This window comes from Aethalodelphis obliquidens, unplaced genomic scaffold (genome assembly GCF_003676395.1).
Source record: "Aethalodelphis obliquidens isolate GAN/ISIS:26980383/991018 unplaced genomic scaffold, ASM367639v1 scaffold10, whole genome shotgun sequence".
Taxonomy (NCBI): Eukaryota; Metazoa; Chordata; class Mammalia; order Artiodactyla; family Delphinidae; genus Aethalodelphis; species Aethalodelphis obliquidens.
In genome coordinates, this window is record NW_020837954.1 from 983,990 (window position 1) to 1,005,558 (window position 21,569).

The window sequence follows — 21,569 nt, forward strand, 5'->3', positions numbered from 1 at the left end:
GGTGATCTCACTCTATCAAAGGTTCACCTTGTGCTTCGGTCATCTCCTTGCCCACCCATCCCCTTAGCTGTCATCAGCTTGAGACCCCGTGAGCTTCATAGGGAGGCCCTGACTCCTTTGTGTGTGTGTGTTGCGGGGGTACCTCCAGCAGCAGCTGCTGCTTCCTGGAGGAGATGGGCCAGGCCGGAGGAAGCAGGGGGAGAGGATGGGGTGGTGTGGGAAGAACACAGACAGGGAATAAGGGTCCCCACAAAGGCAAAAAGGTTCAAGAAGTGCCAGAAATCTGAAGGGGGCGCCAGGAAGGGAATGGGAGGAGAGGTTTGTGAAAGAAGTGAATGAGAGGAGACGGTGGCAGCTACATGAAAGGGAAGCATACCCAAGATTCAGAAACCAGACTGCCCGGCCTAGTCCACCCCTTTCCTCCTGAGACGGCCAAGCTACTCTCAGTGACACTGACTTTTGTAACTCACAGCTGAGAATGAGGGGATGTTTGTTACTGTCCTGATAAATACTCAATTCAGGGGGCAAGGATGGGGTTCTCTCCCCAGCCTCCAGGCTCTTCTCCCCATTACCAGCTCCTGCTTCTGAGGCCGGGCACAGCCAGGGCAGGGCTGCACTCCCGTTAGTCTTGTGGACCACTGAACCCAAGCAAGGCCTTAAAGCCATTTGATCTTCCAGAGACAAGGTGGTTCAAATACGCTTGAACCCTTAAAATGGGGTGGGGTGGGGAGTGACACAAACAGGAAAAAAAACCACTTGTTTGATGAGAGAGTTTTCAGGCTTTTCTCTTTTTTTTTTTTTCCTGTGTTTTCCAAGTTTGTTTTTCATTAGTTCATTCCTCTGGTCTCTCCATCTCTCTCTCCCGCACGTGTGTGCGTGCTCTCTCTCGCACTCGTGGTTTTTTTTTTTTTTTGGTCGTGTGTTTCAGTTTTTCTTTAAAGAACTTTGGATTTGCCGTTGGTGGGCAGCGCCGGTCCTGGAGGCTGGACCACCACGTGGCAGGGCTGGGACAAGGGGCAGGCCGACGGCTGCTGAGAGGATCTCTGTGTTTAAAGCCTTTGAGAATAAGTTACTGCAGTTTCCAGGGTGCAGGGTCGGGGCTGGCAGAGGGGTTCCTGGCCACGGTTTCCCCTAGAGTTCAGGCCACAGGGGCTCCCCTGTCAGGTGAGGAGGGAGGGGTGTGAGGAGAGTGGGCTGGGAGCACTTCTCCCCGCTGACCTCCAGTTTGGTTAGAGTTTCGTGGGCTCCCTGCCCATCCCAGGCTCCAACCTTGGGAGCCAACTGAGTATTTGGAAGGAGTTTGTGAGCGGTATGGCGCTCTAGACGAGGGGGGTAGGAAGGAGAAAGGGGAGTGGCAAAGTTTATTTTCCTTCCCCCTTCCTTGTCTTGGGTTTTCTTTTTCCTTTCTTCTTCTTCTTTTTTTTTTTTTTTTTGGTGTTTTCTCAGTCAGTGGAACAGCATGGGATAACATATTTGTGTGTTTATAGGAGTTGGAAGGGTGACTGGGAATTCAGTAGGAAAGAGGCTGTAGGAAGATGAAACCAAGGATAGATTTTGTGTCTGGTGGGCAGGGTGGGTGTGAATGAATAATCGAGATGGCAAGATGGATGTGTTGGCCGTGAAGACCAAGGGGCAAGGATTTGTGGAGGATCGGTGTGTCTGGGGGTGGAGGAGGAGGCAGGACTCTGCTGGAGGTGGGGTGTGTGAAGCCCACTGAGGGTGGGAACTGAGAGATTCCCAGGGGGGTGGGCAGGGCCAAGGGCTCCCACCAGACACCCCTTGGGGTAAGAGGAGCCCCGAGGCCCTCCCTGCCCCGTGTCTTGGTTTGTCTGTTTATAAAGCTAGAAGTGTAGAGGTAGTAGGAGTTTTCGGGTTGGAGTCCGTGTGAGGTAATCTTGCTTCCTCTTTGGCAAAAGCCACAGCAGCCGTGGCGGCAGTGGCGGCGTTGGTGGCGGCGCCAGGTGGGCCCCCTGGGGGCGGGGCCGCCTTGCGCCTGTGGGCCGAGGAGCGCAGGTGCGAGGCCAGGGCTTCTCGCCCACTCAGCAGCACCTCACATGCCAGGCAGTGGTAGGTGCAGATGGGCACCCGCAGTGGGGGGGGCATGGAACCCCCAGAGCCCCGCCCAAAGAAGCAGAAGGATCTCTGGTGAGCAGTGGCCAGGGCCTCCCCGTCAAATGCCATCTTGCACTGGCGGCAAAGGTAGCGGTGGGTCACGTCCACGGTGGAGATGCCCGTGCTGCCTGTCAGCAGCTCATCGGCCTCCCCGGCCTCCCCCTCCCCCGGAGCGGGCAGTTCAGGTGGCTTCGGAGGCGCTGTGGCTATGGGCTCGGGGGCCTGGGGCGGTGGCTGGAGGAGGGCGTTGGGGAGCAGTCCGATGAGGGTCTGAGGTATCACGGGGTTCACGGGAAACAGTCCCTTCTTCATGCCATAGAGCTGTTGGAAGTAGGCCCCCTGTAACTGGGGGCCAAAGACAGCTGGCGGCGTGGCCCCCCCTGCAGAGGGCAACGGGAAGGGCAGGAACTGGCCCCCCAACAGGGCTGGGACAGTGGCCTTCAATGCTTTGAGGTTCTTGAGGGCATCGGTAGAGGAGTTGGCGGGGGCTGCAGCTGGCTTTCGCTCACCGGAGACCTTGTCCCCAGAGGGTTCAGTAGGCGGGCCTGGGGCAGGGTCAGTGGTGCCTACTGTGGAGGTGTTGGTGTGGTCGGGCATAGGTCTCTGAGGTAAGGGGCAGCCTGGGCCAGCAGTCTGGACCACTGTGGTAGCAGGCAGGACCGAAGTAGCGAGGCCAAGGAGGCCTGAGGAGGCTGCAGGGCCTAGGAAGACGAAGAGTGCGGATTAGCCACCTCCTGGCGCTGCCATCCTTCCTGCTGGAGGCCACCTCCAGCCACGTACTCATGCGTCCCCACCGCCTGGCCTCCATGCTCCCTCTCCTCCCTTCTCTACCCCACCAGCTGGAAACACAGGGAGGAGACTGGAGATGGGAGGAGTCAAGAAGGAAAAGGAAGGGCACCTCATTAGAGGGAGATGCCCTCTGAAGTCCAGCTTCTCCCAACCTCTCACTCACCTGCGCTGAAAGGAGCTAAGCTGCCCAGTGGGGGCTGGGCCAGAGCTGGGCCGGACAAGAGGACCGGGGCCAGGCGAGGCAGAGCCGGGGCAGCCCCGAGGGGCACAGAGGCAGGTGTGGTGGCAGGTGGAGCCTTGGGAGCGGGGGGTGCCTCGGGTGCTGGGGCCAAGTCGTAGCACTTGCTTTCACTCTTCAGCTGGGCTCGGACTGCCTCCTTGAGCTTGGCCAGGTGCTGGCGGGAAAAGAGGTGGCCTCGGCAGGAGACATAGAAGTCATACTTGACGTCACAGTAGGGGCAGTCGGTGCGCTGGGCTCCCGAGGGGCCCTCACTGCTGCCCCCAGCCCCACCGACTGCTGCCCCCTGCAGCTTGGCCTTCTTCTCCTTGGCACGAGCATTCTGGAACCAGACCTGGATGACTCTCTTGGGCAGCCCAATCTCCTCCCCCAGCACCTCACACTCCTGCATCGTAGGGGTACGGTAGGCTTCATAGCAGGCTTTCATGATCTTTAGCTGCAGACTGCTCATCTGGGTCCTGTAGCGCCGCTGCCCCATTCCGTCTGGGACCCCAGCCCCACCTCCTGGGCCCCCATTGGTCCCTCCAGTCCCAGGGGACTCTGGTTCAGCCAGGCTGGAAGCTGACGAATCACTTAAGTCCCCTGCAGATGGACTGCAAGCCTCACTCTCTGGAGAAGCTTTAGACGGTTCCTCTGGGCCCTCATCCTCATTGGGTGGAGGGGGCGGTGGGAGAGGTAGAGGTGGCTCTGGTGTCAGAGTGGGAGCCTCTTTCCCAGGTGGCAGGAAAGGCAGAGGCCCAGCAGCAGGGGTGACCGTGGGGTAGGGAAAAGCGGGTGTTTCCCTCTTTGGGGCCTCCCTCCCAGCCCCATCATCCACCTTGCCCAGCAAGTGGTTGAACTTGGGGAAGGGTGCGGGGCTGGGTGTGATGGGGACCTTGACTGCCGGACTGGGCACTGCCCCGGGGGTGCTTCGGAACTGGCCCTTCCTCTCCCGGGCCCTGGTGTTCTGGAACCAGACCTGCACCACTCGCTTCTTGAGCCCCACCTCCTCGGAGATGCAGTCGAGCATCTTGCGCGTCGGGTTGGAGTCCTGCATGTACCAGCGGTACAGGATCTCCAGCTGCTCGGGCAGGATGGTGGTGCGCAGGCGCTTATCCCTGGGGGGCTCACCCTCCCCACCCACCCCTGCTTCGCTGCCCGTGGGTGACAGGCTACCGTCCTCGTGCTTCCGTTTGAGGGGTGGCCCTGGCACTGGTGGAGTGCCTGGCACCGGAGGGTTTCGCTCCCCGAACACCAGCAAGGGCAGCTCTAGGAGGTGGGGGGCAGTGCTGGGCTGCACAGGTGGCAGGAAGTGGAGCCGGCGGTGACTGGTCAGGAGGTCCTGGCTGGGGAAAGACATGGCGCACTGGTCACAGGCGTGGACGGGGGAGGGCGAGGGAGGGGCCCTCCCTTCAGGCTCTTTGCCTCCTGGCTTTGTGGCCTCTGCTTGGCCCAGCTCTTCCCTGTCTGGAGGTTCTGGTGATGGGCCCTCAGGCCCCGCTGGGGGTTCTGGGCCCTGTTCCTCCTCTGCGTCTTCCTCCTCTGCGTTTTCCTCCTCTTCTCCTCTCTCTGCCTCTTCCTCCTCTTCCGGATGCTGGTCGTCATAGCATTTCTTGAGGTGCCGCACCAAGTCAAACACACAGGAGAAGGTGGCACGGCAGCGCCGGCAGCCAGAGGCTCCCCCAGTGCCTCCCCCGCTGGGCACAGGCCCACCGTCGCCGGCGCTTCTGCGAGCCTTCTGGCGGGCGTTCTGGAACCACACCACCACCACGCGGCTAGCCAGGCCCAAGAGACTCGCGAGCCGCTCCACCTCTCCGTCCTTGGGGTAGGCGCTGGTCTCAAAGAAAGACTGCAGGGCTTGGGTCTGGAACTCTGTGAACTTGGTTCTGGAGAAGCGGCGGCCTGCAGGCACCAGGGGAGGAAGATTCCCTCTGGAGCTTTCCTCCTCCTCTGGGGGCCAGCGTCCTGCTGCCTGGCCTCGCTCCTCAGGGGGGCGGGCCCCCCCTGCCTCAGACTCTGGGCCCAGGTGGGGAGCAGGTGAATCCAGAGGCCCATCGGGAGGCTTGGGGGACCCTGCCGGGGGTGGGTAGAGGCTATCATAGCTCTTTCGAAACTGAGCGGCATATCGGCTCAGGGCCTCAAAGGGCAGAAAGCGGCGGTGCACGTGCTCCTCGTGTGTCTTGAGGATGAGCATGTTGGAGAAGAGTTTCCCACAGGCCCCGCAGGCCAGCTTGTCCCCACCCCCCAGGGCCTCGGGTGGGGGTGGTGTTGGGGGAGGGGGCACAGCCTGCTTCCCCTCATTGTACTGGATCACCAGCTCAAAGCCAAAGTTTTCTAGAAGGGCTTTGGCTGCAGTGCGGGCTGCCTCGTTGGGTGTTGCCTGAGGGGGTGAGCTGGGCGCCGTCTCGTTCCCCTCTTCTGCCGCGGGTGGTCGCTCCCACTCTCGCTCAGCCAGCTCGGCCTTAGGGGGCGGGGGAGGAGGGGTGGCGGCCGGCAGGGATAGCAGGGGCGCGGGCCCAGCCAGTGCCAGTTTGGGCCCTACCTTGAGGTCATGGAGGTAGAAGGGCAGGAGCAGCTGCTGCTGCTGGAGCTTAAGCAGGGACTCGGGCACCAGAGGGAAGGAGGGCAGGACTGGTGGGGCGAAGAGTGGGGCTGGGAATCGGTGCAGGTCCAGGGGAGGTGGGGGAGGGGACAGGAAGGGCAGTCCACCAGACACGAAGCCACCAGGGTCAGGGCCCTTCTTCTCAGTGCCCACCTCCCCCTCAGTCTCGCCTTCCTTGGGCTCTTCTGGGCCGCGCTCTGGCCCCTCGGCCTTGGCATCCGTCTTGGCTCCCCTCGAGCGAGTCTGGTGCAGGACGGAGCGCATGTGGATCTCCAGGGTGGAGCTCTGGTTGTACGAGACGCGGCAGACTGTGCACTTAAAGGGCTTGTCTGTGGCAGCGGCGGGGGCGGGCGCGGCCCCGGCTTCCCCGCGGGCAGGCCCGGAGGGGTCAATGGCAGCCTTCTTCATCTTGTGCAGGTGGGAGACCGAGTTATAATGGACCAGGAGGATGTTCTTCTGCGTGAAGGACTCCTTACACACAGTGCACTTGTAGGGCCGGGCAGGGTCGAGAAACTTGTCCAGGGCAAAGTTGGTGGTCTTCCGATAGGTCAGAGGGTGGCGAGAGTCAGCCGGAGCTGGCTCTGCCAGGCGGGGCTCCCCGCCAGCCCCCTCTTCCTCCTCAGCCGTGGCGGGTGGAGGAGCTACCTCGTCAGCTTGGGCATCGGGCCGAGGGGCTGGAGACGGGGCTGGAGAAGGGGGCTGGTCAGGGCTTCCCATGGGCTTGTCTGGGGCCTCGGCTGAGGGCAGGGGAGGCTCAGGAAGAGGCTCGGGACTGGCTTCCGGGGTCAGGTGAGGGCCTTCTAGGGGAGAGAGAAGGGGGCGCAGTGAGAAGGGAACCTTGTCTAAGTCAGACCCCACCCACTCAATATCTAGGGCAACTCATCCTTGCCTCAGTTGTCTTTAGACCTTCTTGGTCCGAGGAATCCAGGTCCCCTTTCCTGCCACCTTGGGAGGTCTGCCCTCCCTTCCTTACCTGCTGCTTGGTCTCTGCTGGGCACAGACTCTGGCCCGGGAGCGGGGGGCTCTGGGCCGTCCCCCAGAGGGCTTAGAGTGGGCCTAGGCAGCACTTTGGTCGTCAAGGTCATCTCTACAGTTGTGGCCTGCGATGGAAGAGATCCCAGTGACTTCCCCCACCGTCCCGCTACCCCAGACCCCCCAGCTCTGCACCTGTGTCTGTGCGCAGCCCAGCTCCAGCCTCCTCTGTGGACAAACCTCCCACCTGCCCAGCTCCAGCCTCCTCTGTGGACAAACCTCCCACCTAACTTCTGCCTTCCCCACGGAGGGGAGGGCCTGGGCTGCTGCCTGTCCGGTCCGGCAGCCGTGCCTGCTGTGGAACAGCTCCTCTCAGGACCCAAGGGCGCTTCCTCCCCAGCGAGTAGAGGCTCTGGACAGGTTTCGGCTCTGAGGTTCCCTCCAGCTCTAAACTCCACCTTCAGATCCACGCAGAGCCGCTCCCCTCAGCGCACACAGCTGCCCGGACACCGCGGCCTCTGCCTCCCCTCCTGCCTTGCCCCCCAGCCCGTACTCACCGCGAGCAGCAGCCTCTCAACGCACTCGGGCACCACGTTGTGCAGGTGGCTGAGGTGGAAGTGCAGGGCAGGCCGGCCCACCAGCTGCTCCTGGCACAGAGGGCACCGGTACTTGGGCTGCACTGCGTGCTGGGAGAGCGCGTGCGCCCTCACCTGCTCGGACTCTGGGCTCAGGAAACTGCAGTATGGACAGCAGAACACCTGGGGCACACAGGCGGTGGGGGGAGGTGTCAGGGAGGGGTGGGACTCACCACTCACCCGGACACAGCCTGGTCCTACCCCTGCTGGAGGAGGAGTCCCAGTCCTGAAAGCTGGCTCCTCCCTCGCTTCGCTTGGACAGGGACAAAGGCCTAGGCTGGGCTGCCCCGGCTGGCCCGCCTTCTCTGTCCTGCCCTCTCCCTCCAACCTGGCCTCTCTCTTCCCCTGTCGCTGCTGCCCTACTCCGTTCTCCAGCCGACAGGACGGCCCTGTACCTACCTCCTCTGATTTAGTTTTCTTTTCTTACCTGCCCCCACCCTGCCTGTGCTCCTCCGTGAAATAGCTCCCCTTGCTTCTGGCACTTCCTGGACCCAGAGGCTCCTGAATCCCTGCCACTCTGCCTCTCCAAGGTCCCTGGACTAAGCGGGGCGCTCCCTACCTGTCTCCTCGGAAGCCGGCTCTTTCTCCCTCCTTCCCACTTTCTTTGCCTGCCTTTTTCTCCCCTTCCCTTTTTAATGTAAACAAACACCACAGCTCCCCCAGTGGCCCTGGAAAATTCTGGCCTGGCGCTGTTGGCGCATTCCCGCCCGTACCTCCAGAGGGTGGGGCGTGAAGGCCCCCCTACTTCCGCCTCAGTCACCTGACTGCCTGACCTGCAGCCTGCATTTCTGTCAGCCTGCACTTCCTCTCCTGTCGCCTGTGCCACTGGTCCAGGCCCGCATGTCAGGGAGGGGGTGGCCGTAAAGGAAAGGTATTCGGACGCTCATCTTAACGCACCCGTAGCCCTGGGAGCAGATAGTTAGGAGGCAGGGGAGCTGAGGACATAAGCTGTCACTGCAGCAGTTTGCAGTCGTAGTACACACGGCATATTGCAGTCCGGTTTGGAGAGCTGGGAGGCACAGGGTGGCACCTCAAGACCAAAGGCTGGGAATCCCCTCAGAATGAACCCTTTCAGGCCACAGAGCTAAGCTACTCTTGGGCCCTGCCTAGGTCTGCCACTCGGAGACTTGCAGAGCTTCCTGTCTGCGTGGATCATCTGGGTCAGTTCCTCTAGCCTGAGGAAGGAGGTGCCAGGGCAGTTCCACCCAGGCTCGGGGTTCTCTGTAGAAGATGAACTTCACATCTTTCTGCTCCCAACAGGAATAAAGAGCTGGGCAGCAGCTAGTGTTTTATTTTTGCCTTTCTCTTTTCATTCTGTCTCCCTCTGTGCTCCACCCCTCAGGGCCGGCTCAGCTGGTGCTCACATCCGGTAACTGGACCTAGGTGCAATTTCTGAAATGTATTTGGAGTGACGTAAGTCACAAGCATGATAAAATTAGATCTGCCTTTGGTCTGAAATCTCTTGTCTGTAAAGACCTACTAATTAGAAGTTCAGCCTTTAGGATATGAGCAGATCTCAGTAAAATTAGACACCCTCCCCCAAGATCTTCCCAGTTACCCCGGTTCTGACCGTGATCTGGCCGGCACTGTCTCCAGGAGGGCCAGTCTTGTTCTCTGCCTCTTCAGAAGCTGAAGATGAAAGGAGAGATTAAGAGACTCTGACAGCCCCTCCCTCTTCCTTTCACAGACCCCCGGCCCTTAAGATGACCTGATTTGTAGCAGAGGGCTTCCGAGGTAGGGGTGGGCTCTGGGGAAAGGGAGAAAGGGCAGGGAATCACAGAACTGCGCTCAGTACAGGGAGTGGAGCTTGGCAGGGCTGAGCCCGGGTTAGCGCGATGGCCAGAGGGCAAAAGCACCCAGCTTTCTGTGGCTCCGCCTCCCTTCCCTCTGATGAGCCCTTTCTTTTGATCACTTTAGCTCCTTCTGCACAGGAGGCCTTGCTGGGTGTCTGGATTACCGCAAGGTCCCATGAGCACCTCAGAATGTATAATATTAGGACTGGGGGGTGAGAAGGGCAAGGGATGGAGAAAGAAATGGATCAGATGAGCAACTCACCCAATTGTTCTGTCTTATTCTGGGCCTCTTTCTCAGGGGTGGGTGGCTCAGCTAAGGGGGTGACAGGAGCCTTCCCTGTGTAGGATGAAGAGAGAGTCAATTTAAAAGGATGAAGCATCAGAGGAGGGAGGGCATAGGGCAGAGGAGGGAGGACATAGGGCAGAAGAAGCAGGACAAGCAGCCAGGCAGTAAAGGGAGAAGATGGATAGATGAGTCAATAGGCAGGAGAGGACAAAAAGCCGCCAAAAAGAAATACAGAGGATGAGGGGGGAAATTACAGTGTTGGAACTGGTAGAGCCTAAGAAATCATCTCTGCGAGTCTAGCCCCGTCATTAAAGATGAGGGAACAGGTCCAGCAGCAGGCGATAGAAACAGGACCAAACTCAGCTCCCTGTCTTGACTGATCCTGGAAGAAGGGAGCCCAGAAATGTAGAGTGAGGGGCGCCGAAGAGGGCAGGTGAGGTTGAAAGGAAGCAGCTGCACCGAGCAGGAGGCGGCAGGTCTAGCTGGGAGAGGAGATTACCACTCAAGCAAGAATTGACAGATGTGTAGGAATTTATTTTCAGTGGCGGCCTAATTAAAGTGCTAAAGTTCCTTAACTCCATTCAGTCCTGCTCCAGGATCGTTAGCTATTGATCTGGGCCCCTCCGGCACTTAACTCCAGCCAGTGTATTGGCAATTCAATTAGCACCAGTCAATGCTGCCTGTTCCTGGTTCCTGCTGCCCCTGCCCTCACCCTTGCCCACCGCCAGCCTCTGCAAAGCCCGGACACCCGTGCCCAGCTCTCACAGCCCCTTCCAAGCTCTTCTGCACCCTCTGGGTCAATGGTGCCTGGCGGGCTCTGCCCAGCCTCTCTCGTACAACCTCAGCTGCCTAAGGGGGACCCTAAGCCCAGCCTTCGGACTGAAGACCTCCTAGGAGACAGGAAGAGGCTGGGGAGCTCATCAAGGGCTTCCCATCCTGCTGCCTTCGGGCCATGCCCCCAGCTCCCACCTCCTTCTGACAAGTCCTGGCCCAGCCCAAAGCTGATTCTATCTCTGTTTTTCTCCCTTCCTCTCCTTCTGACCAGCTGCTGCCACACCCCACACACGCCCCGCCTCCCGCCCACCCCAAGCTTTGCCAGCACACAGTCACCACTCGGAATCACTGGGTGGTTCCTTCTCACCTCCCTTCCTGCTCTACCTCTCCACCCAGCAAAATCCCTGCTCTTCTCTGCCTCCTCCTCCAACAGCCTCTTGTCCCCCACTTCCCTCGGCTGCCCCAGTGTTCCTAAAAGCCAGTTTCAGCAGCCTTCCCAGCGCCTTTCCGCTTGCTCTGGACTGTGCACGGCCCCATTTCTCGTCCCCGTGCCACTTTCTCCTGGGCCCCCAGCTCCCGCCCTCGCTGCCCTCCCCGCCCACCTCTTCTTCTCCAGTCCCCTCTTCCTCACCGGGAGGCCGGAGCTGCCCGTGGCTGAAGCTCAGGATGCTCTGAAGAGCTGAGAGCCCCTCGTCGGCTGCGGGGCCGCTCTGTAGCAGCTGCAGGCGCCGCTGGGCCTGGGCATCGCGGTGGGCAGGGGCGCGCAGGTGCTGCAGCACAGCCAGGCGGGAGGGCGTCTCCCAGGCGCACAGCAGGCAGCGGAACAGCCCCAGCTCCGTCCCCGCCGCTGCCCCCTCCATCTCCAGCAGAAACTGGAAACGGGAGGGAGGCTGCTCAGGCACAGAAGGACAGATGGACGCCCCCAGGTCCTGGGGGCCCCTTTGCCTCCCCGGGGGGCCTGACCAGCAGCACCCCGACACCCCTTCCTCCCTCTTGGACTCTCCTCTTCCTTCCTTTGGCCACCTGAGTGTGACTGCCTTTTCTCCACCGTCTCCTCCTCTTCCTACTACCAATCCTGAACTCCCTCCTAGTATATGAATGGAATCTGGTTCCATCCTCTTGAACTTCTGGGGACAAGATGGACTGAGCAGACACAGAACCCTCCCGCTAGTCCCAAACGCCAGAAAAGTTGAATAAAGTACCGGAGTCACTTGGTCAGAGTCCACCATCCTTCGGTCTTTCTCCACGTCTGTCTCCAAATAGTTTTTCCCCTGGTGCCCTGGCCTTCTTTCTCCAATCCCGCCCCCCTGGGTTTTCGCATCACCTTCCCACTCTGCATCTCCTTGCTCCAGCCCCATCCCCTTCTCCTCTCCCCCTCAGGCTCTGTGCTGTGCCCTTCAAATCCCAGACCCTTCCTGCCCTGCTCTCACCTTGTAGATCTGGATGTTCTCTTCGTGGGCCGCACCCCGGGCGTGCAGCTGCATCTTTTCCTTGCTGTTGGACTCAAAGTCACAGATGTTGCAGCGCAGGTGCAGGGTGGGGACAGACCCATAAGGAGCCCCGTCTCCCAGGGGCACTGGGGAGGGGGTGCCCACGGCCCCGCCCCCCTCCCTCAGGTGGGCCGCCAGCTGGTACTTCTGAGCATGTTTGTCGGTCTTGAGGTGGAGCTGGAAGTTGGCCTTGAGCTGGGTGCCATAGCAGCAGAGCTTGCAGCGGTGGGTGTCCCCAGCTACCTCCTTCCACTCGGCCTCCGGGAGGCTCCGGCCCACGCTGCAGTGGTAGAGCAGCAGCTCCAGGCTGTCTGTGCTGAAGGCCTGGCACACGAGGCATCGGAACACCTTCAGGGATGGGCTGTCATCTGGGGGCGGCGAGGCAGGCAGCCCGTCGGACAAGGGGCCCAGAAGCTGACTTTGAGGCAGGTGGGCATCCGGGGAGGGGCTGCCGGGGGCTACGGGACAGAGACAGGTTAGTGGCCCCAGGAAGGAACAGGGAAGGGTCAGCTTGCTGTGTGGGAATGGGAGGGGTGGATGCTGAGGGAGCTGGGGTTATTTAAGCGGCGGGGCTGGCCCTGGGGAGAAAGCAGGGAACCGAGTTTGGCCCCGAGGAAGGGAAAAGAGAACACCCAGGGAGCTTACCAGCTGTGGTGAACTTGCGGGCAGGTGCTCCGAGGTGGTGGAAGCCATTGAGAAGCAGCTGGGCTTCCAGGGGCTTGTCTGGCCTCAGCCCGGGGCCAGGCAAGGGAGCCTGAGGCTGCCCTAGGGCCTGCGGTCCGAAGTACTGGAAGAGGTCAGGGGAGGTGGCAGGGGCAGCCCCTGCTGGGGGAGGGGGGCCTGGCCCCACCATCCCCGGCGGCAGCCCCAGCGGCAGCCCCTGGTGCAGCATGAGGACGTTCTGCATGTGCTTCTCGGAGGTCATGTGGATGCGCAGATTGCGGGAGATGTTGGTCTCGTAGCTGCACACCTTGCACTGCCAGGACGCTTTGGTCTTGGGCTCCTTGTCCCCCGCGGGGGGCGGGAGCGCTGCCTCTTGGGGGCTCCCCTGCCGCACCGGCCCCGCCTGGAAGCCCTGCAGGTTGGCCAGGTGCTTGTCGGACTGCATGTGGATGCTGAGGTTGCCCTTGGTGGTGGTGGAGTAGTTGCAGACGTCGCAGCGGTAGGGCTTGTAGCCACAGTTGTAGCTCTCCCCCCGGGCGAGGCGGGGGTGGGCGCCCCCAGCGCTGCAGTAGCTGCAGTGACTGTTGCTCTCAGGGTGCTTCTCCCGCATGTGCACATCCAGGGTCTGCTGGTACTTGTAGTGCCAATTGCACTTGGGACACTTGAGCGTCTTGCAGGAGTTGCGCGAGTGTAGCAGAGCCATGTGGCTGGACAGGCTGAGGCCCTGGAAGGCCGCAGGGGCCGGGGTGTAGTCGTCGGCTGGGCGATAGGGCTGGGGCGGGTCACCGGGGTCTTCGGGGGAGCCCACTGGGGCAGGGAGAACGCCCCCGTCCTTGGAGGTGGGTGAGCTTTGGTTGAGCGAGGGGCAGAGCCCTCCATCCTCCTCTTGCCCCTCGGGGAACCAACCTGGCCCTGCCTCGCCTGCCAGCGTCGGCGATTCTTTGGCTTGGCTTGGGCTGGGGTTCCAGGCGGCTGGGGTTGTCAGCGGGGAGGGCGGGCTGAGGGCCACGTCTTCTTCCACGGGCAGGACAGGGGCCTGGGCTTCGGCCGCGGCGGGGCCATCCTCGGTCTGAGCCGCGTGGGCCTCCATGTTCACGGCGCTGCTGTTGTTGAGGGGTATTTCTAAAGGGGTGTGAGCAGGCAGCTGTGGTTCCAGGAAGCTCAGGAGGGCCACGCAGCCCTCGTCCCCCTCCCGGAGCACGGCTGGGTTGCCTGGCAGGCCCTGGTGTTGAGCAGCGGTTAGCTTCACCCCGTGAGACTGTGTGTGACCCACAAAGGCCTGGGGCCTGCCGAAACCCAGGCGGCACGGGAGGCAGAGCCAGAAGAGTGCCCTGGGGTCTCCTCCCCTGCTCCCCATGGGGCCATCTTTGGGATCTCCAGGTGGGTTTGGAGCCAGCTGGTAGCTCCAGAAGGCTCCATCCCTTCCCTCACAGGTGGCCGGAGATGGCGCTGAGGTATCGTGGGACAGAATTTGGTCAGAAGAGCTAAAGCCTTGGATTGGGTCAAAGCCATGTTGGATGTGAAGGGCAGTGAGGTGTACAGGGGGCGGGTGGGCAAGGAGGGGCAGGCTGGGCTCTTCCTTGATGCCTGCCTCACCCCAGGGGAAGCCCTTTGGTAACGGGAGTTCGCTGCCACCTGGCAGGGACAGCTTGGCCACTAGGCAGGCCTCACCGCCAGCCGTGAAGACTAAGTGGTCGCTCAGGTCCACAGGAGGGAGCCCTCCTCCTCCCTCCCCCTCTTCCGCCCCCAGGCCCTTTGGCGGGGAGCCACCACGGCCAGGCTCCTCTTGGGGCTCCCCTATCTCCTTTGGTGGGACGAGGCCACAGCCTGGCTCCAGGGGCTGCCCCCCGGGCTCTGAGGACCTCATGCTCTCAGAGGCGGAGGGGGCCGCAGGGGGATCTTTGGTGACAGGATCAGAGGGGGTGCGGGGGGAGGAGGTGTCCGGAGGCGGGGACGGGGCATTGTGCCCAGGGGAGGGGGTGGTGCCAGCGGTAGAGGACGAGTTAAGGGTGGCCATGGCAGACGGAGGAGAGCTGGGGGTTCATTTCAGCGTGACAGCCAGGACCCTGTGGGGGAGACACGGAGAGAGCGGAGCTGTGAGGTGGCAGCGGAGACACCCAGTCAGGCAGTAGATTCTCCGGATCCTCCGGCCCCACCCTCCTCCCTGAGCGCCGGATTCAAGCACCCATTTGCCAGCTTGAAGCTTCATTACCTTAGCGTCTAACAGACTTCAAAGTGAACATGTCCAGAATCAGAACTCTTTATTTCTGCCCTGAACTTGTTTCTTCCCATCTTCCCGATCTCAAAACTTGGTACCACCATTTATCTGGTTGCTTAGGCTAGAAACTCAAAGTGTCCTCCCTCTCACCCACAGGCAGGCAATTCGACAGCACCCTCTCATGCGAGCGTCTCTGCCTTCCATTCATCCACGTCTCCGTCAGCACCAGCCTGGCCCAAGCCATTACTGTCGCTTGCCTGAACGAGTGCAACAGACTCCACGTTGGCCTCCACTTCCACTACTGCCCCTCCTTCCGCTCAGAATGATCTTTTATTTAATTCTCAATTATGAGAAATGCCAAACATACATAAAGATAGACCAAACAATATGAGGAACCCGTTTGTACTCATCACCCAGCTTCAACAGTCTCCAAACTCAGGGCCAATCTTTTTTTTTCTTTAATTGAAGTGCAGTTTGTGGCAATCTCTGCTTACAGCAAAGTGACTCAGTTACACACACAGAGACATTCTTCTTTATATTCTTTTCCATTATGGTGTATCACGGGATATTGAATATAGTTCCCTGTACTATACAGTAGGACCTTGCTGTTAACTCATGGCCAATCTTGTTTCATCTATATCCTCACCCACTTCCCCTTTTCCTGTATTGTTTTAAAGCAAATTTCAGGCATCATAATCACCTTTCAAAATGTAAACCATACTATATTCTGCTGAGAACCCATCAGTGAGTTCACTGCACTGTAAATAAAATCCAAACTCTGCTCCCTGATCTACAAAAAAGGCCTATTTGATCTGGCACCTGCCTACTTCTGACACATCTTTAATACTCTCCACCCCACCTGGCTGGCTAACTCCAGCCCACTGACCTTCTTGGTTCCTCAAACACACCAAGTTCATTCCCACCTTAGCAGCTTGCCCGAGCTGTTTACTCTGCCTGCAGTGCTCTTCCCCCAGACTTCTGCCCAGTGGCTCCTTGTCATTCGGTGTCTGCTTAAATAGCACCTCTTCCAACAGGCCTCGCCTCTCTACAGAAGCTAACACAACCGGCGGCGGGGGGGGGGGGGGGGGGGTGGGGGGGAGGGGTATTTTCTTCAGAGATTCATCACTACCTGATATTTCCTGGTTTCCTTATTTCTCCCTTCTAGAAACTAAGTTCCATGGGCGCAGGAACTCTGCTTTATTGGTTGCCCTATCATTGGTACCGAGAAAGATGCTTGCCACATACCCATACATGTCTGTTGAATAAATCAGCTCTGGGAAAGACCCTCAGATTTTCCATACCCTGAAGAGTTAGTTTCCCAAAGTCAAGGTCCTCTTGCCAGAGGCCACAGTGACTTTCCTCTGGCCTGCAGACACCATGCTGCTCTCAGATGCGTTCCATATCCATCTCTCATCACAGGTGGAAGAGCTTCTGGCCAATTGAAAGACAATGGCTTGTGTGAGATGAGCCGCACCCCTCCTCCTCCCCAGGGATTAAAAAAAGTAACAGTAATAACATTAAGGTACGTATAGCATGGCCCTGGCACTGTGTTAACTGCTTTAATCAATTATCTCATTTAATCTCACGACAACCTTATTTTATGGGTGAGGCACCCAAGAAAGAGAGGCTGAATTAGCTGATTGTCACAAGCTCCAAGGCGGTGAGACTAGAAAAGGACTGGCGGCCACAGAGCTGGACCCCAAAGCTGTGGCCTGGGCTCCTCCATCTACCCGGACTGCCCCGCAGACACAGTACTGGCGAAATGAGCCTCCCGAAGTCTAGAAGTCAGGATTCCCGAGCTGCCTCCAGCTGACCAGGATTACCGAGCCCCACCCGCTTTTTTACCTTGGTCTCCCCTCAAACTCACCAGTTCCCCCATGCCTCACCATCCCATGCTTCTCCCAGTGTCCCAGGTGGCCTGACTCCTCTTCAGTTCTCAATTATCAGCAGATATCGAACGATTAAACCTTTAGCGCTCAGGCCAGAGTGCTGCCAGGAAGTGGTGTGGCCTCTCCCGCCTTGGGCAGCCTCTAACCCTCACCTTCAGATTCCCTGATTTGGAATGGGTCCTTGGTCTGGCCGCACTCAGCCTGGAGGCCCCCATTCCCACTTCCCTCCTCCTCCTGGGGGGCCAGCCAGGCGTGAAGTCGAAGGAGGAGCCATTAAGGCGCTGGCTCTGCATGCTAATGAAAATGCAAATCAGCACCTGGGCCGAGGTGGGTGGAGAACTAACAGGGAAGTAAAGGAATTGGACGGGGGGCGGGGCGGGGGGGGGGCAGTTATCTTACATAACCAGAAAGCAGAAGCCCTGAAGTTGTGGGATAAAGGTATTCTTCCTATGGAATCCTTGGGGTGCCGGGGGAAGTGGGGAGATACATGTGCTGGAGTGTGAGGGCCTGACATTCCACTGTCACCCCCATAATGGGGGCTCACCTGGTAGGAAGAACTGAGACCGGGCAAGAGCGGCCCCTCCTGGGCCCTGACACTGAGGGCTGAACCTGGTGGGTGCTCTCCCCGTGCTGGCCCACCTCACATCCGTCAGCAACTTCTCTCTGGCTCCCGAATCACAACTGTAGATCAAACTGCAGAGGAGGGCTAGGAAGACCTAAGCCCCAAATCCTCTCTCCAAAGCTTTTACTTCCCAGGACTGGAAAAAAGACAGCTGATTCCTAGCTAGAAACCAAAGGAGCTTAGCTTTGGGCTAGCTAGTGGGTGAGACCTGGATCAGCAGAGGGAGGGTAGGTCTGAAGCTGTTTAAAATTGCAAATCTCTTTTCCCCCCTCCCCCTCCCCTCCCCCTCTACAGGAAAGAATTTCAATTGCAAATTTATCTCTGCCTCAGTGCCTCTCTTCCCGCTCCCCCCACTGCCACCAACTCCCCTCCCCTCTTCTCTGTGCTTCTCCCATCACCCACTATTTATTACAAACCTTGAACTGCAGCAATTATTTTTTCACTTTCCCCCCCTCCTTCCATTTTCCTCCGCCTCAGTCTTTTCTTCTGTCCCTCTCTGAATCTGTGTCCCTTTCTCTGCCCTTCCTACCTTGACCTCAGTTTTCATCTCTTTCTGGAGACAGGTTCCCACGCACCACGACCAGGCCCAGAGTCTTATTCTCCCTCAGACCACTGTCATTCTTCCTGTGGTTCCAGGCTTTCCTTAAGGGCATCTTCTCTCCCTCAGGGTACACCTTAGACGTGGGGAAAGGGAGAAGGCAAGCCCTTAAAGGCCCTGGCATTCCTGCTTGTGGAGGAGGGAAGGAGGAAGAGGGCGGATCGGGTGTAGGGTGGAGGTGGGGGGATAGTCAAAAGGAAGGACCTGGGTAGAGGCGAGGGCCGGGGGCCCGCGAGGAGAGGGGTTAGGGGAGACAGAGCAGGCAGTGGTGGCGGTGTGATTAGAGCGGAGATTGATGTGAAGGGGCGCCACAGACGGCAGAGAGAGTCAATAAAACGAGAGGATCACATTAGAGGCGACAGAAAGAGCTTTAAATTACAAGGCTGCTGCCACCGAGGGGGATGGGAGGAGGCAGGCCTGGAGCCAGGGGAGGGTGGAGAGTTCTGAGGGTGTAGTCATCCCCTAAGATGAATCATCTAGCTCCAAAATGGCCCTCAGCCTCCAGAGCTCCCTTGCTGCCCCTTCATTCCATCACCCTCCCTAATGCTTCCTTCCCTCACAGCGTGAGGCGAAAGGGAAAATGGAGAGAAAGCTATGGGGAAACAGAAGAGATTTTTGGGGGGTATTGCCCTCTTCTTCTGTCCAGACCCAGGTCCCTTGCTATTCCTCAAGGAGAGAAGGAAAGGATGGCAGTGCTACTTCTTTCAAAGCTCAGCTAGGGACTTGTTGCCCCATCAACATAATCCCTGAACTGAGATATTCTTCCATGGGAGGTGGGCAGAAAAGCACCCTGTAAGTAGCTGGACAAGAATTCCTACTTCTTGAAATGTACCGTACTTAGAACAGGAAGACGCCAGGGAACCAGGAGGCTTCAGGACAGACAGTAGGACCCAGAGAGCTACAAAGAAAGACGTTATGAGAGGGACAGAAAGGCTTGGATGTGAAGTGGAAAGCTGCAAAGGCGGGCTCTGAGACCGCAAAAGACAACACTCTGAGACTTCAGAACCCGAGAATTACAGGAGCCAAAGGAGCTAGGGCAAAGGAAGGACCAAAGAAGTGAGGCCTGAGCAAAGGAAGAATGTGCCCCTCACCGAGGAGGCGCCAGGCCGTGGGGCCTGTAGAACTGGAGGCAAAGCTGGCCAGGGGCACTTCCTCTGGAGCTGGAGCCCCAGCAAGACCAGGACTCCCCTGGGCTGGAGCCCCCTCCCACCTCTGGCAGAGCTGGAGTGGAAAAGTGACACGACTTCCCCCTAGTGGTTATGGAGGGAACATCACCGAGGAGAGGACAGGCCCGCAGGGACAGACTGGCTTTCTCCTCCCAGCTCCCCTTCTTAAAATAAAAAACAAAACCCCCTCTCCTTTCTTTTCTTCAAACCCAACGACAGGGCAAAGTCTTCCGCAGCAAAGTCGGCCAGAGGACACTGGCACATTTGCTTACAATTTGCATACAGTGATTTCCAAGTCCCAGCCCTCCAGACATTTTTGCCTTTCACTTTTCCAATTGTTCCATCTATCCTCTTTCCTTGGAGCCCATTTTAGGGACCTTTTCTTTCTTCTCTCTGAAATCCCTGCCTCCAGCCTGCCCTCTTCCACACTAACTTTGCCCTGCCCTTCTCCCCTTTCGGTTTCAACCTGTTGCTTTTAAGAGGCAGCCACAGAGGGGAGGGGAAGAGAAGCAGGAAAGATGGAGTGTGTGTGCCCACATTAGGGGGAATCAGTCGGCACCAACAGCAAATAAACTCTAACCAGGTGAGATTTCTTTTCTAAGGCAGTGGAAGAACATGGGCTATGGATTCACTTAGACCCAGGTTCAGTCCTGGCTCCCCGCCACTCACCAGCTGTGCAGCCTTGGTAAGTTACTTATCCACTCTGTTTTCTCACCTGGAAACTCCCTGGCCCTCACTCCCAAGTGCTCTTACAGGACAAGGGTTTACAGCTGGCTTTGTGCTGTTATCTGAGCCTGGGTCTCTCCAGTACACCTACAAGATCACATAGCTGCCACCGCTGTCCTTACCCAGCTGTTGTGAAGACTAGTACAGGTAACATGTGAAAAGGGCCCATACTGGTGTCTATCAGGTCAGTTTCTTTCCTTCTCTCTGGCTCTCCGCCCTCGCCACCCCAAGAGGGGAGCGAGGTGTGTGCAGCTAGGCTGACGCTTTCCTTCTGTCTTGCCCCTTCTTGACCTGGACTCATCCTCTCATCTCTGCCCTTTTCGACTGAGGGCAGATTCTTTGGCGGGCAGGATTTAAATCTAGTCTGCCCAGCAGCAGACTTCATTTCTCACCAGGCCCTCTTGATTGCTGCGTCTAGAGACATCCCATTATCCCAAACCAGAGACTGGAAGCTTTGCCCAGGCTCACACTTGCATCAGAACTATTATGGCCTCTCCTTGCATTAAAACTATCACTTTCTCTGTCTCTAAAGCTTACCTTCTGTATTTAAAAAGAAAACAAAAAAAGGTACTCCTATTCCTCCATTTTAATTCTACCTATCTCTCCTAGACATCTCCCTGGCACCCCAATACTTGGGGAGTGTTTACTCTGTGCAAGAGAATTTTTGTCCTAAAGAGAGAAAATAAGAATGGCAGGAAATGAGACAGGCAGGAAAAGGAGTATCATAGAGGGTAAAGAAAGACAGCCAAGGCAGAGAAGAGGATGGAGGAAGAAGGGAGGGAGAGGGAGGGAAGGAGCGGGGAGCTGGATCTCGATCTGTACATGTAAATACCGAATCTTGGAGAATCTTGAATCTCATTGAGGGCTCCCAGTTTTGGCAGCAGATTGGGCAGGTGGCCTGTCCCCAGTGAGAGGGATGGAGCAAGTGAGATGCTTAAGGTGGGCGGGGGGGGGGGAGGGGGGGGGGGGGGGAGGAGAAAGGAGAGGCTGAGAGGAAGAAGAGGGGGGTGGGAGGGAGTAGACAGGGCTAAAAGGGAAGCTGTGCATTAAAACCACAACCAGAGAACATCCATCCACATTTGTGTGGCTTTGTTGAGATGTGCTGCAATATGTCTGCTGCTGGAGGAGAGGATGTTGTGGAGAGGAGTGGAGCCTCTTGCCAGTGCATCTCCCTCAATGATGCCACAAGTGTTAGGACAGCAGTGTGGAGCTGTGTGATCTTGTAGGTGCACTGGAGAGACCCAGGCTTAGATAACCACGCAAAGCCAGCTCTGAACCCTTCTTCTGTATGAGCACTCCAGAGCCAGGGGACAGGGAGCTGTGCCCTTGAATTTAGATTCAGGATCCTATCTGATCCTGGCATGGGGGACCTCTGCGGAAGACCTTTGATCTCCCTGAGCTTGAAAAGAATTACGTGCGATTCTTCTAGAATTACTTGGAAGGATACCATTGTAAGTGTCTGTGTATATAAATAAATCCTTCTGGTTCTCTGATTCTGCATGAACCCTTGTGATAGTAATGACTCTGTTTAAATACTATTAAAACAACAACAACAACTAATAATAATAATAATAGTATCTTTAAATGTTTACCTTGTGTCAGGCACTGTGCTGAGCCCTCTGGAAGCATCACATCACCGAATCCTCCACTACAATCTGATAAAATACATACAGCTACTCATTCCCATTTTACAAACATAGAAAGAGTTAGATGGGTTATGTAATTTTTAAGGTCTAACACTTGGAAAATAGAGTTGAGATTGGCCTCAGGTAGCCTGACCCCAGTGCTCTGCTCTCAAGTTAATTTGTAAGCTTCTGAGCTCTGGCTGGTAAGCATTCTGAATGAGATCCTTGAGTCTGAGTGTGTTACTCTGCTCTTATGTGTGTTGCTTTGAGCATATATGCTGTCATGCTCTCCTTTGAGCTTGAAAGTGTTAGATGGCCTTCTCCCAGTTAGTGTTAAGATGGGCCAGAACAGGCCACTGCTTTGTGCGACTCCAGGGGGCGCTATTCGCATT

At 57.9% G+C, this 21,569-nt stretch overlaps 2 protein-coding genes across 4 annotated transcripts in view; one reads left to right on the top strand and one right to left on the bottom strand.

Annotated features, from left to right (window-relative positions):
* Positions 1 to 15,337, top strand: part of NGDN (neuroguidin) — a 53,486-nt gene extending 38,149 nt beyond the window's left edge. Inside the window, exon 10 of the mRNA XM_027110854.1 lies at positions 14,708 to 15,337. Coding sequence (XP_026966655.1) covers positions 14,708 to 14,877 — 170 coding nt within the window. The 3' untranslated portion in view covers positions 14,878 to 15,337. The remainder of the gene's footprint in view (positions 1 to 14,707) is intronic.
* ZFHX2 (zinc finger homeobox 2) lies at positions 611 to 18,065 on the bottom strand. 3 transcript variants are annotated; one of them, XM_027110852.1, is made up of 10 exons: positions 17,592 to 18,065; positions 12,316 to 14,399; positions 11,611 to 12,128; positions 10,812 to 11,052; positions 9,383 to 9,457; positions 8,898 to 8,956; positions 7,250 to 7,450; positions 6,694 to 6,820; positions 3,065 to 6,520; positions 611 to 2,813 (listed from the first exon to the last, which is right to left on the bottom strand). In XM_027110852.1, exons 2-10 carry the CDS (start codon positions 14,348 to 14,350, stop codon positions 1,834 to 1,836), a joined length of 7,692 nt encoding a protein of 2,563 aa, XP_026966653.1. In that variant the 5' UTR covers positions 14,351 to 14,399; positions 17,592 to 18,065; the 3' UTR covers positions 611 to 1,833. The 3 variants fall into 3 exon arrangements, with proteins under 3 accessions (XP_026966653.1, XP_026966651.1, XP_026966652.1); XM_027110850.1 differs by having other exon boundaries at positions 15,853 to 18,065; XM_027110851.1 differs by lacking the exon at positions 17,592 to 18,065 and adding an exon at positions 14,546 to 14,714 and having other exon boundaries at positions 612 to 2,813.
* Between the last annotated feature and the right edge of the window lie 3,504 nt (positions 18,066 to 21,569).

What these genes read in the sequence shown, in the direction of transcription:
- ZFHX2 (XM_027110852.1), bottom strand. Translation starts at nt 14,350, where the DNA reads ATGGCCACCCTTAACTCGTCCTCTACCGCTGGCACCACCCCCTCCCCT. An exon ending in GAATAAGACAGAACAATTGG is followed by an intron (nt 8,957 to 9,382) that starts GTGAGTTGCTCA and finishes TTTCATCTTCAG; the next exon opens with CTTCTGAAGAGGCAGAGAAC. An exon ending in CTTAGCTCCTTTCAGCGCAG is followed by an intron (nt 2,814 to 3,064) that starts GTGAGTGAGAGG and finishes TCGTCTTCCTAG; the next exon opens with GCCCTGCAGCCTCCTCAGGC.